The 14,489-nt window shown below is 40.9% G+C and overlaps 1 protein-coding gene across 10 annotated transcripts in view; it reads right to left on the reverse strand.

The window, feature by feature from the left end:
* Positions 1-14,489, reverse strand: part of Aff2 (ALF transcription elongation factor 2) — a 475,133-nt gene that overhangs the window by 415,577 nt on the left and 45,067 nt on the right. For 2 of the 10 annotated variants that reach the window (XM_021249148.2, XM_021249144.2), the window contains exon 1: positions 4,530-4,753. The exons of 2 other annotated variants lie outside the window; for them this stretch is intronic. In XM_021249148.2, coding sequence (XP_021104807.1) covers positions 4,530-4,681 — 152 coding nt within the window. In that variant the 5' untranslated portion in view covers positions 4,682-4,753. Of the gene's footprint in view, positions 1-4,529; positions 4,754-14,489 lie in introns of those variants that run through there. 6 more of the 10 variants (XM_021249149.2, XM_021249146.2, XM_021249145.2 and 3 more) reach the window with 5 other exon arrangements.

Here is a 14,489-nt window from a genome sequence, read left to right on the forward strand (position 1 = left end):
TGGCCACAAACCACCATAGTTTCATCTGAATTGCACCCTAAAACTCCACATTCGAAATCTGATGTAGGAAAATTCACCTCAAGTGGTTTATTCATTTCTTCAGAAGGGAAAGCTGCTTCCTTTTGGAAGGAGCTCATTTAAACAAAACCTAATAGCAAGCATCCATAAATTAGAGGGTTATTGGTATGTGCATAATCTGATGCATGAAAACTGAATGAATATTCCAGGGCTGAAAGTGCAGGCTCTTACATATGCAGAAAGATTTCTGGTGGTGATCTGGGTTTTGTATGGGATGACTAAAATGGGCCGGAGAAGCCTACAGTCATTGGCTTTTGCCCTTTCTGCTGCTGTGTTCTTTCTCCCCAGGGCTGCCGGCTTAGGGACTTTCCACAAAAAGAGATGACAGTATTGCCGAGGACCATGTCTTGAGAAACCCAAGTCTGGTGCTCAAATCAGGAGGTGGAGTGCAATAGAGAAAGAACAAAAAAAAGGTGGGAGAAACCGCCTTATTAGGGCACAACTTAAAATCACTGTAGGTCATTACTGAGGCATATCTTTTAAACACAGGTCAGATGAGGGTGAATTCTTCCTCTTCGTCACACACAGCAATGATCAAATACTCAGTGAGTAGATGATGAAAAGACAGAAAGAGGAACAAAGAGTTAGGCACGGCTTCCAGCAGAGATCATGACCCTTTCGCCTGCACCTTCACTACCCTTTGTAGCAACAGTGGGATCAGACATCTCCACTGAAACTCTTGTCCAGGGGCTCTGTTTTTAATTAGTTTGAGTTCAGTTCCCCAAACTGCAGGCCAGTGAGCAGCCCATACAAAGTGTGGGCGTCAGGGGCCAGGAGAGAGAAGAAAGTGAACACTGGGAGCCAGAAAATTACGGAGTATGAAATGTGAAGAGATTCCAGAGGTCATGGAGTCAAAACTCACTATTTTGGAGGTTGGGCAAAAGACTTAATGGCATTAAGTGACTTGTCCAAGATCACAAGGCAAATGAATGGCAGAGATAGGGCTGGAACCGAGATATCCTAACTTCTAGGCTGGGCTCCTTCCCTCCAGCAGAAAGACACCTCTCTTCTGGAAGGATTTATTTATGGGAGAACCATGGATGAGCCAGGATGATTTTGCAGATGCTTACAGACTTGTCCAGCCGGTCAACACACGTCTATTGGACATTCATTCTGTTCCAGGCCTGGTGCTATGCATACAGTGGGTCCAGAAGAACCTAAGCCTAACCAATACTGCAGATGCACACAATAGGTGTGGGGTGGAAGATTCAGATATGGCCTGCTCTCTAACCATAAGAAGTCTAAAATCTGCGTGGTAATATGTGGCAAATGCAAAGTAAACCAAAGTGTCTCCCATTATTGGCAGAACAGAATAGCCTTTTCTGATTGCACCAAAGGACTCAAATAATCCCAAGTATTAGGAACACATATGGAAGATGTTCACTGTTTTTCACCAGAATGAGATTGTGAGGCTGGCCTCACCCTATCCTCCAGTTTTATCTCTCTCCACTCACCTCTAACCCACTCCCCAGTCCACCCCAGCCACTGAGTAAAGTGATTTAAACCTCTCGCCTCTTACTCTTCCCCAAAGGTACCATGGCCTTCTTTGTGTCTCCCTCTCCTCATGATAACAACAGCTGCTATTAATTAGACCCCTCAGATAGACATCAAGCTTTGGAAGGAAACAGACCATGTCTACCTCAATTGTTGCTATGTCCCCAGCAACTAGCCCATCACCTGGCACATGATAGATGTTTGAAAATAAGCCTTTTTATCCAGAAAAAGACTCTGCAGAGAAACCAGGTATGCTGGAGTTTAATTGATATCCCAGTGTACTGTTAAGGAATATGAACTCTCTTGAAGAAAGGGATGGTCTGAAGGCTCGTCCGAAGGAGCTGGTCTCCATGCAAGGTCCAGTGTAATTTTGGGGGTAATGCGCATGACATTGTGAAGAGGTGTCTGTAAGTCAACACACAGTCTAGACGTCCCCTCAAAGCCTCATGTGGTCATTGGGCTTTTTCAGAGGTGACTGAATCTAGAGTGTGTGACGCTGGGATTAAGGGCGTGTGATCACTAAACCAGTCCATTGATTGGTTTGACACGGCCCTAGTCCCGGCAGTCTGGATAGGACGAAAGGGACAGAAAGATGCTGTTTGGGTTCCTTGTTCCTTTTGCTATTGTGTGGGCACGGTGACCTGCTTCTCCTCTGTGACACCCCTCTGCCATGTGCCACCCTGCCTGGGAGCCAGCTGATTATGGACTAAAACCTCTGCAAACTGTGGGCTAAATAAACTTTTCCCCCTTTAACTTTGGGTGTTGGATATTTTGTCTCAGCAACGAGAGCAAAGTAACTAACACACACCAAGTGCTGAGCGGCTAGGAATGATGTGTTTCTGTTATGCAATTACTTACTATTTGCTTTGTCATCAAAGCAATGATTCATTGGACTATATTTGTTTTATCTTTGCCTCCCTGTTATTGTAAGTCAGCAGTAGTGACAAAAGTTATTTTAGTTCTTAGCACTGAAAGATAACAATACAGAGAAACTTTGTAGTTCTTACCAATTTAATCTCTATGAAAGAAAATCCTAACACTCTTTTGATCCCACTACTAGCATCCTTACACTTTCTGTTTAATCAGTGAAGCCTTTAATTTTAAGCTCATTTTCTTTTCCTGCAGAAAACAAAAATTTGGGCATCTATACATTTAGGCTTTATGTTCTTTCTATTGGAATCTATTATAATGGTTGCTGTTTTAAAATAAATTTGAAAGGATGGTAAAACTTTAAGAAAGTTATATAAAATTAAAATAAAATACCTGTTGAATGAACAAACGAGCCAGTCATTGCAACAAATGCTTAATGCTCTTTCTTGTTTGAATTTTTTGACAGCTCTGGTAAAAACTATCATTATTCCTGTTTTATGTTTGATAGAGAAGAGGCCCAGAGAATCGAAGCAAATGGCTCAAGGTGACATAGCCTATAAATGGTGAAGCTTGCCATCCGACGTTAATCTATGCTCTATTCATTCTCAGTCTCTGATATTCTTCTGGTCCCTTTTCTGCCTCACCAACTTTTAGTCAAACTTCAAGGTCAGGCCTCATCTTCTACAAGCGTCCCGGAATCTGAAAGCTATGCTATAGTCCTCTCAAGTGGGGTAAGTGCCATCTTCCATGGGTTGTAAGCTGCTCCAGAGCTAGGACAATAGCATAGCCTTTCTCTTGGGAGCAGTCTGTAGAAGGTCCTATTCTTTGCAAACATCCTGTGATATCAGTGGGAGAAAGTGGTTGTAGGGGCGGGGAGGAAATGAAGGAATAAGAATGGGATGGAGGCAGCTGAGGCTCAGGTACAGTTCGTGTTTCAAACCAAGTCCCAGGAGGAGACTGCCTTCCGTGGAGTGATTGAGAACTTGGTGCTGCTACCGAGAAGAAACCCAAGACAGCATCCTGTTTTCCACCCAAGCATTTTTCATACTCCTTTTAGACAAAGCTGCAGAACATTTTATGTCATGTACATCTTACTAGCTTTTTAAAAACTAGCATCCACAGTCACATGTGTTAGAAGTATAAAACACACACTGAACTTTAAAGACTTGTCACAAAGAACATGTAAGAATTCTTATTATATTTCTCTGTTAATTACATATTAAAATAATAGTGGCTTAAATACACTGTTACTAATATTAAAATTAATTTCACCTGCTCCTTTTTGCTTTTTCTAATGTGACCATTAGAAACTTTAAAATTTCAGATGTGGTTTGCAATATAATACTATTGGACAAACTTGGTCCATATCTTGTTTTGGAGGATAATTACCTGGATGGATGCAATTATCAAAACTCATGGAACTGAACACCTAAGTTCTGTGTATTTTATTCTGTGTCAGTTATAGATTAATTTTAAAACATGTGCATAAGCATTCCAGCTCCCCAGAGAGGCAAAAGAAGAGACTCTTCTTTATTCGTCCTCAAAGAATGTGTTCCAACACAGAGGGAAGAACCACATTGAACATTTGTTAAGTCCCCACTAACAAGAATTGGCCTTATGATTTTTGTTGTTTTCTGATGCAATTCCCCATCTCCACTAGGATAAAACTATTAGGGGTCTAACACCTAGTTTCCTATTGTTTTGCTTTTCCTCCACACAGCAACAAATGATCAGAATGGAGCTGGACACGGGCTGATTTAGAAGCAGCTGTCATTACAGAGGCAATAAGGAAAGGACATCCCCAATCTCCATACCTAGAGGAAAAATATCTTTGCATGAAACGTGCTAGAGAAAAATAAAAAACAACAAAGTCTTCCATTTTTTCCAAGATTTCACTTTTTCATTCATGCAAAGCCATCTGCACTGTGAAGATAACACTTGCTTTGCAATATCAAACTCAGTCCATGTACTCAGAAAACAAAACACCAAAGTGAACAGACCAATAAACACAGTGGGTGGCTCAGATCACTGCTCAGAACACACTGAGAATTCAAAGCTATTGGAGGCCACACCTCTGTTCTGCTTACCTGGTAAAGGAAATCTTAGCATATCCACACACAGGTGGGAGTACGAGAGAAGGAGATACTGGCCGATAGTCTCCGGAGGTAGACAGAGCCCCAGGTCTGCACTGTGGCTGCTCCCAATCAGTCCTTGGGCTGCATTTGGCTTGAGAAGACATTGCCTACCTAAGAGGTCAAATGGGAAAGCTTTCCTGAGTCTTAGTGCACAGGATCTTATCTAGAGTCAATCAGTAGGCATGGGGCAGCCACATGACTGAACTGAGTTATTCAGTTTCCAACCTTTCCAGTGGTCAGAGTGATACAGAGTGGCTCAAGTCCTCTACCCTGACCCACACTGCTGGCAGAAACCATCTGGCATGGCCTAAGGCCTCAGATATACAAAGTGCTCTTATCAGACTGAATATTCCAAGGGCCTAAAGGGTACCTTGCAGGATCTAGTCAAGGGCCAGAACTTACGTTTTTAAAAATATTATTTTATTGGTACATTTTAGGTATACAATGCGTTTATATTTATCATTGGGTGCTTGTACCTGTACATGATGTATCTTAGTTCTTATTTTTCCCCCATTACCTGCGTGCCCTTCACCCCCTCCACCCTTCCCTATTTACATAGACTTTGTTTCCATTTTTTCTCTTTTCTCATAATTTTTCCTTTCCCTTCTTCCCTTTCCCTTTCCCCTTCCCCTCCTACCACGCCTACACCTTTGGACCTTTTCCTATTTCAAATTATCAATTATTCATTTTAATCATTTTAATCCTTATTATAGCTAAATAGATGCATATTGAGGCCATACTTTTAAGTGAAATAAATAGGACAGACATATGCAAATACCGAATAGTTTCTCTAGTGTGAGAAACAGAACTTTCTTTAGAAGCTGCAGGGCTTAAAGATCCCATGCCTTGTAGGTTAGCCTTTTACTGCCCCGGGGCTGTACTGAAGAGATGAGTCCTTCTACTTGAATGGGACCTTTTCAACACAGAGGGACTCAGACAGCACTTCAGCTTTGCCAACCCCTTTTTCCCTTTGCTCCTCTGAACACCAAGAGTGTGGAACAGAGGAGGACTATGAGTCTATTCCTAATTCTGTAACAGGTTCATTGCTTATTATTAAGCATCCATTAAGTACTGATTGTGTACCTGAACAGAGAAGAAATCTACACGCCCATATTGCTTATGTCTTCAATTTTGCAAATAGGGAGGTAGTGTTTTATGAACCATTCATGACATGACGACTCCAGACACCTCCATCAGCTTGCCTTCTACTGAGAATGGGAGAGAACAGAGTGGCCAGGGGAAGTCGTCTTGTTGCTTGCCTTATGTTTGAGTGATTTAAGCCCTGGTTTTACTTGTATATGGCTTGAAGATTTCCTTTTAAAGAAATACTGGTTTAGTGTTCATCTGTGGTTTTCAATGGAGGCTGATTGTGCCTCCCAGGGGACATCCAATAATGTCTAAATGCCTTTTTGGTCGTCTCAGCACTGGGGGAAGAGGTGTTACAGGTGTCTAGTAGGCACAGGATCACTCCTCCCAGCAGAGTGTCTCCGCTCCAAATGTCTGTGGTGCCAACGCTGAGAAACACTCGTTCAGAGTGGTATCTTCTTTGTAGAAAAATTAGGAAAACATAAAGAATGAATTCAAACAGTCGACAATCTCACTATGTTTTGATAATAACCATTAACACAATTCATTTTGGTGTACTTCCTTCTAGGTTTTTTTCCACCCATAGGCATGAGTTTTTTACTTGACAAAATGGAGGTCTTACTGGTTATGTTTTTGTGCCCTTTTATATTACCATATTAACAGGTAAAAAATAAAAGTAACATAGGGTCATTATAAGAAAAAATTAGTAACCTCAAAAATGTACAAAGAAGAAAAATTAATTATCACCCTACATGTGAATATACCAGACTTGATGTATTTTTTTTTTTTTGCTTAATGTTGAGCATTTGGACTGTTTTCTATTTCAGTCTTGCTTTATGAATTGATCTGTATAAAATATGGAAATGAATTCCCCTCCCCCACAAGGAAACTTGGGCTTTTAAACAATTATCTCCTGCCACTGTACCTCACAAGGGTCTTGATTCCCGAAATAACTTCTTCCCACAAAATTTCTTGGGTTAATATCCCATTTGTTCTCAATCTTCAGCATTTTAGTAACCCTGACATACCTCGATTAACTAAATCTGAATTCTGTCAACTTTCATTTTAACAAAAATCCAGTCTTAGAGATAAGAAGCACGCCGTTAGGGGCAAAACAATAGCAAATCAATATTTTCTAGCTCAAGGACAATCTTTGAGCCACAGAAATGTACAGAGGGTGAAATATTTCTCCAGTTCTTGGAGGAAGCTGTTGGAAAACTCATAATAAACTATTAGGTGTATTGTTTTCAGTAACCATGAGTGAAAGGCAGCAGCCTCATTTTCTGATGCTGTTGAATTACAACCGTGAGTTGTAGAAAAAACAGCTAGGAGAAGGAAGAGCAAAGAGGGGTCAAACAAGATCTTGAAAAAAATCTCACCACAAATCCAACAAAACCCCTATTGTCTTACCATTTTCTTTATCCACTAATGAAGTCTATGATTGTCATCATCTAGTTTTAGATACTAAATGCTCACTAATCCCTCTGTAAATCTCATTTTGGCATATCTAGGCCTGGGCTCTACAATAGAGAGAGGATTATGATGCACTCGGGGATCACAGAGCCATAGAGACTCTTACAGGCATGGAGAGATGAATGTATGGGGAAAGGTAAACCAGGCTGTGGCTGTTCAGCTGGAAGAAGCATGCACTGGGTGAAGAATTAATCACTCCCTTTAAATAGAGAGGGAACTCACACTTTGCAATCTAAGAAAGAAGAAACTAATTTCATCTACAACATGAGAAAATCAGCTTAGTTACATCAGAAAGTGTTCCATGGTCTGCCCATTCCTTCATCCATACATACACTCCATAATTGTGTGTTCAGCATTTACTTGCTGGCCAACTGAATGTACTTCCAATAAAGGCTCTCGCACTTATTCAGTATTTGTTGAGCCTATGCTACTTCCTGGTAAGGAGGAAGATACAGAAGTAACTGACAGAACACCATCCTCAAGGTTGTGAAAATTCTTTCTCAGGACACCATTGGAAGCAAACTAGACTCCTATTTTCCTAGAATGGTTAATTGCTACACCACGAGAATAAATCAGGTGGTTTCCCAAAGTCCGTCTTAGCTGTATGATCCTTATATGTTAGTTAAAGCAAAAAAATCATGAAAAGCAAAATGTTTATACAAATGCAGAGTTATCTGCATGAAACATCATATTTCAAATCTATAAAAATGGTGAAAGACATATCTAGCTAGTGTATATTATTCCTGGTGAATGCAGTTGGCTATGGGTGCTGCTCAATGGCTGGGGTAGTGACAGGAGTTGATCTCCTTCCTACTTATAGCCCGGCCAAAAGTGTGACACAAATGCAGCCCATAGCTTGCTGCAAGTATTTTGGGAAACTACAACTGCCTTGCAATCAGGGAAGACTGACTCAAACTGGCCATGCAATACTGCAATATCTTGCTTAGCACAGGGCCTCTGCTGAATCCAGTGTAAATGTCCTGGAATGAAAAAGCTCAGCAGTGGTGCAAGAGGAGATGCAACCCTTTCCTCAGTACACACATAGGCAGATAGGACAAAGTGGAAGGGAACAACTCCAGCTGAAATGAAGGCCTCCAAGGAAGGCCATTGTCCTTGTTCAAATTTGATTAAACCTGGCCATAGGAAATCTACACTTTGAGAGCTTCTGAATTGTAGAGGAAACTGAGAACAGAAAGAGAGCATAGAAACTAGTCCTGACAGTGCTTAATTCTCTTACATACTTATTGGAAGCTCTGCTTTGCAAAATAGTAATAGGCACGACCAACCATAAGGTGAGAATCAAAGCATTCCCTTCCTTGGAGTGGTTTTGAAGATGAAATGAGGTAAAGTACACAGGATGCCCAGGGTAATAATCAGCCCACAGTAGGAGCTCTGAGCACTTTCACATTTTAGATTTCTCCAGCCTCTAGACGGCAGGTCATTTGTGGGCAAACACGCTTTCTCACTTTCAGCTGGTCTACAGCTCTCTGCAAATAGCTCCTCAGACATTCTTTTGTTTTGCTTTTTCCTGCCCATATCTCTCACTTAGACTGTCCCTTCTCCTCCCTTCATGCACTAAATCCATTTCTAAGCCACGCTTGGCCCTGCACTTCAGGAAGGGAGCAGTCCTTCCTGAATTCCCATTATGTCCCTGCAGCTCTCATAACTTTTAATTCAGTCTACTTTGTATGTTGTGTTTGTGTGTGTGTGTGTGTGTGTGTGTTAGCACCTATTATCTCTCTGACAGGATTGTAAATTCCTAGAGAGCAAGGTCAGTGTTGTGGTCATGTGTCTATAGCTCCTTGCCTCTTGCACTTAGGTGCTCAATAAATACATGCCCAGAAATATACACCTGAGACACAATCAGTCCTAAAGTGATGATATCTTTTTGCACATCACCACAGCAAACACAAACTAGATTTCTACACCTAAAACTCACTTCCCATCCAAATGTTAAATACAAAGTACCTGGCCTATCAATAAGAAACAATGGAAGCATAAATTCTCAAGTCTTGGTTTATTATTGATTATGTGATATGATTAGAACTATGCTGATGTACCCAGCCAAAGGACTGTCTCCCTGAGAGACAAAGATGACTCATGTTTAAAATATTAGGGAAGCAGTAAATATTAGTGAAATGTTAGGGAAACAGTAAGAACATGGAAACACAGCAAAATCCAATGATACAAACTGGGTCTTGTATGTCCTTTATGTATATTCCTCTGATAACTTGGAGTTATGCAGAAAGTATACAGCAGTCACTTGCAAGCTGGGAATGCTGTCGGTGAGTGTTGATTTTTATCAGAAAAGAAAGATTTCCACTGTTGCCAGTTGGTAACGAGCACGCCTACAAACATCCACGTTTTGCATCTCCTTTATGGGAAAGAACATGTCATGAGGCCAGTTTATGGTTTTAGGGTAATAGATAAAATGGACCTTCCATTTGCCTGGGCTTTTCAGGAGGGCAGATATCAATCTGCCCCCAAACCACTGGTATAAAAGCTGGGGAGAGCTGGCTCCTCTAGCACTTCTGTTTCTTTTAAATAAAAACTTCAAAGCCAATCCAAAATTGAAAAATTTTAGGATTGAACAATTTTAGCAAGATTTACAGGTTGTAATCAAAGGTGGCTGCACCTGACTCCACTTAGGATTGATAATGGTACTTGATAATATTGATGTCACTTCTTATGTACAGCAATATAATCAGCAGTGCTATCACCACTATCTTAACTTTGTGTCACTAACTCCATTTCTATAAACATAATTTACTAGACGGGAAAGGTGAAGATTTGTTTCAAATACATCTACCCTGTGGCATCATGCCAAGTTTTAAATATTACATTCTATTCATAAACATTAATAATATCCACAAGGTAAAAATTTCTGGATGTTACTCAACATACTAATGGTACAGTATGCCCCTGGCTCTGTAGGAAAAGTGTCCTGGCATAAAAATAGGGCGCAGTATCCAGTGAATCTGTTGGCAATCATGGCTCAGCATGATGTGGATGGAGGCCATGCCAAATACTTAGCCCTCAGAAAGCAGGGTAATACCAAGAGCCCAAACACCTAACAGCTATGACATCACCATGAACTCCTGTCACCGTATTCACAAACCAGTGAATGAGAGTAAACCATGTTCAATGGCAGATTCCAACACAATTTTAAACCCAGTTAAGAAACAGTCGAGTTTGAAGGTTAGCTTTTACTGGCCAACATACTTATATGATAGGACAAGCAAATAAAAAGTACTCTCGAATTATATACCAGAAGGGAACATTGAGAAAATCTAATCTTATTGACCTATTTGAGGGATGGGTTGTTGTCATAAAGAATACTTTCTGGTTAAATGAAAAGCTCATGGGAAATCATGTATTTTATCTCATACCTTGGAAATATTATACCCCTTCAACTTTCCTGCTTTAATAAGTACAGTATTAAGGTTCTTATCATTCGGGTCCTGAGGGGGTTGGGTCATTTTTGACCATGATCCAGTCCTGCAAAAGCAGACAGGTAGCAGAATCGAATGCATCTGTCCTTATATCTGAGAAATTTAATTCAATTCCATCTAAAGAGTATTTATTTATTTATTGTGCTTTGAACTGAAAGCTTCATGCTGGAAGTAGGGAGAAATTAATTGCATTTTTTTTGCCTTACCTCTGTAATTTAAATTAAAAAACAAGAGTAGAAAAAAACTGATTTAGACTCTCAGGTAGTTGGTGTCCAATTATTTGCATGATGATCACACTTGTAGAATTGATTATGAAGAAAATGATTTATGGTCCGGGGATTTAGCTCAGTGGTTCTGCTGCCTGCCTTGCAAGTGCAAGGACCCAAGTTCAATCCCCAGTACCAAAAAAAAAATGATTTAATAAGTTACTGGAACCTCAATATAACCTTGTCCTCAGAGGCCAGGCAGAAAGGCCCCGAATCTATGTCATGTGCTTTTGCCCCCAGAGCACGTTCTAATTTCCTTGTCACTGGTAACTGCTGTCTGTCTCCTCCCGCTACAGTGAATCTTATCCCCAAGGACCAGCACATGACCTCACAGAGTGGGGTCCTGGTACATTCATCCATCCCTTCACCCGCTTATTCACTCAGTCATTCATTCATTGACACACCAGTCCAATGCTTAGTGCAGCAGTTCTCAAAGTAGGGTCCCCATAAGGCAGCACTGGCAGCGCCTTAGAGTTTGCTCGAAATATTCATTCTGAGGCCCCACCCCAGATGAAAAGAATGAGAAATTCTAAGAGTAGAGCCCAGAAGTCAGTGGTTTCATAGGCTTTCCAGATGATTCTGATGAAAAGCAACAGTCTGAAAATCAGAGGCTTAGGGCAAACATGTCATTGACCATCTAAATCTGCACATTTCTGAGGGGAAAGGGGGACCCTTCTGACTGTTACATCTGGAAAACAGGTGCAAACTGGGACCAGTCACAGACAAATCAGGATGCATGGCCAGTCTGTACAGGGATTCCTTTGTTGTGCCCCTAGCCATGCTGATACCCTTCTTATTTTAAGCGTCATTCTATGGTGGAACATATTAGGTACTCCCTGTGGATTTGACACAAAGCCTTTTAAACATAGTGGGCTGACACCCAAAAGTTCCTCAATTCGGCAACTCTGAAATGCAGTGAGAATAGTATGAGTCCAAAGATAAACAAAAGGCACACTGGAGTAAGCGAGTGTACCCCGACATCCCTCACAGCACTCCACAGTTACACAATGTTTTGGAGACAGGTTTCAATTGTGAGTTCAAAAAGAAATTGCCCTGTGCCTGGCTTATCTCACTCAATGTAGCATCCTCCAGGTTTATCCGTGCTGCTGCAAATAACTGGATTTTATTCTTTTTTATGGTTGAATAGTGTTCCATCATGGATATATACCACATTTTCTTCATCCATTCACTCATTGGTGGATGCTTCGCTTGACTGCTTTATCTTGGCTACTGTGAATAGTCAAAAATTACTGTATATGTTCTTCCTCATATGTGGAAACTAAAAAGTTAATCTCATAGAAGGAGAGAACAGAAGAGTGGTTAGCAGAAACTAATAAGGAGAGGAGAATGGGGATAGAGGAGAGGTTGCCTCACAGACAGAAAATTAGATGTGAAGAATGAGCACCAGTGTTCTATAGCACAGTAATGTGACTACAGTTAACAATAATGTATCGCGTGTTTCTAAATAGCTAGAAAAGAGGGTTTTGATGTTCTTATCACGAAGAGTTGATAAACATTTGATTTGATCATCTGAACTCCAATTTCATTATTACACATCATAGACATGTATGGAAATATCACAATATACCCAATAAATATATGCAATCATTTTGTGTCAATTAAAGGCAAAAACTAAAAAAGTGATCTGTGTTCCAATCAAGATATTCTGGGTAAATCTGGCACAGTTTAACCAGTAAAATTTAAAAACAGTATTATAACCCATGGAAGAATATAAATATCTATGAGTTCCTAATGAGGTAAACACATCGTTGAATTAATAAATAAAGGGGAAATTCTTTATAGAAGAAATTCTTTATAGAAGAATTCCAAGTAATAAAGACAGATGGAAGGAAGGAAATAGAAAATCGTCATTGGAACAACACAGTACAAATTTCTGCAGGCAACATCAATGGATGCTAAGATTAGTAGGTGAGATTTTAGGAAACTATGGGATATTTGCAGAGCCCACAGTATCTCCTCCCAAATTTACCCGTGACTTTGATGATTACAGCATAGGAGCACAAATTCAGCCAGTGGCTCAACTGGCCATTCATGAGGGCTGTTCTTGGGGGACTCCGTGAGCCTCACATTTTCCTTACCAAAGGCTTTTTGAGATGCCTTCTTAATTCATAAGCCTAATAGCATGGCAGCCGATGAAGCCCCAAAATCAGAAAGAAAGGGATGACAGCGTATTAATACAGAATTGCCCTACACAACCAGGGAGAAAATAGTACGCTCATTAACACTAAACCTAAAAGAAAACTGGCCCATTACGATCCTGCTCTTTAGCAACCTCTCTCTTAAAAACAGAGACAAACCTGGGCTGGAGATTTAGCTCAGTGGTTTCGCCGCCTGCTGCGCAAGCGCAAGGACCCGAGTTCGATCCCTGGCACACACACAAAAAAAACAAACAGAGACAAACCATGACACAGATGCACACATTCACATATGTGCGCATCCCTCAACCAAGAAAGCGCTTAGATGGTCCAATTGGACAAACAAAGAGAAGAGGGGGAGATCTAGAACCGCTAGGTTTCTTGCTTTCTTAGGGCGGTGAACCATTTGCCAAATGAGACACATTGAAGAAACAGTCATAAGTATATAGGAAAAGCTTTAGGTAATTCAAATGCTGAATTCCAAAATTATTTGAACTTGGAAAGGCTGTTTATAGTTAACCCTGGTACGTACTTCATTTTGAGAAAATGCATTCTCATAATGAATTTGGACAGGCCATGAGATAAAGCACAGTGCTTGACGCAAATGGGTGGCCCTGAGAGATTCCCTATCTTGCTCCCTGGCTCAGTTCCTCACTTAGTGACCATTTACTCAGAGTTCAAAAGTGACCACCTCAGTGCACACTGTGGCAAATCACCAGCTTAAACCAAGTTGACCTTTCCAATGTTTTTTGGCTTTCCACCTCCCTCCCAGGAGAGGTAATTAGCTATTGTGGCTTAAAAGACTTGTTTTCACAGAATATTGAGGGACAAAACTAAATAAGTCATATGAAGAGTAGCAGCAAAGGACTCATTCATCTACCTTAACCCTGTTAACAAAAGTAAGACATACAGATAATTGAGTATTTGCTGAAAGTATCTCAACTTAAAACACCTTTACAGTCCGGTGTTGTTTTTCACGATACCACAAAATATCAATGCTCACAAGTTTATCCAGAGATAGTTAAGCCCACTATCAAAAGATCTCACTGTGATAATTAGGGTTATCATGAAATCATCCCTACATGGTCGTCCCCTGAAGAAGAGGAGGTCTCTGCCTCTTCCAGACCTCCCCTCTCTGTTCCTTCCTACAGCACACTCTCATGGAAAGGCTTTGAAATCAGACCAAGCAGGAGTTGGACTTCAGATCTGACGATTGCTCTGGGGTCTTGTGCAAGTCAGTCTGTGCCTTTCAGCCTCACATTTCTTGTCTGGAGGATGAGGAGGACAATGCTCACCTCACAGAGCAGCTGTGAAGGGCGAGCACACGGATGCCGGGCACAGTGATCATAGTCAGTTACTGCCACAGAGCAGGGGCTCAGCCAAGGTCAGTTGCCTTCCTCCTTCTCATAAAAATGAAACAGAAGGATATAATCGTTGCTGTTCGACTTAAGATTCACGTCGCAATGACTGTCAAGCCTA

Source organism: Heterocephalus glaber, unplaced genomic scaffold (genome assembly GCF_053883595.1).
Source record: "Heterocephalus glaber isolate CG9 unplaced genomic scaffold, H.glaber_assembly_v1.0 deba00001762, whole genome shotgun sequence".
NCBI lineage: Eukaryota > Metazoa > Chordata > Mammalia > Rodentia > Bathyergidae > Heterocephalus > Heterocephalus glaber.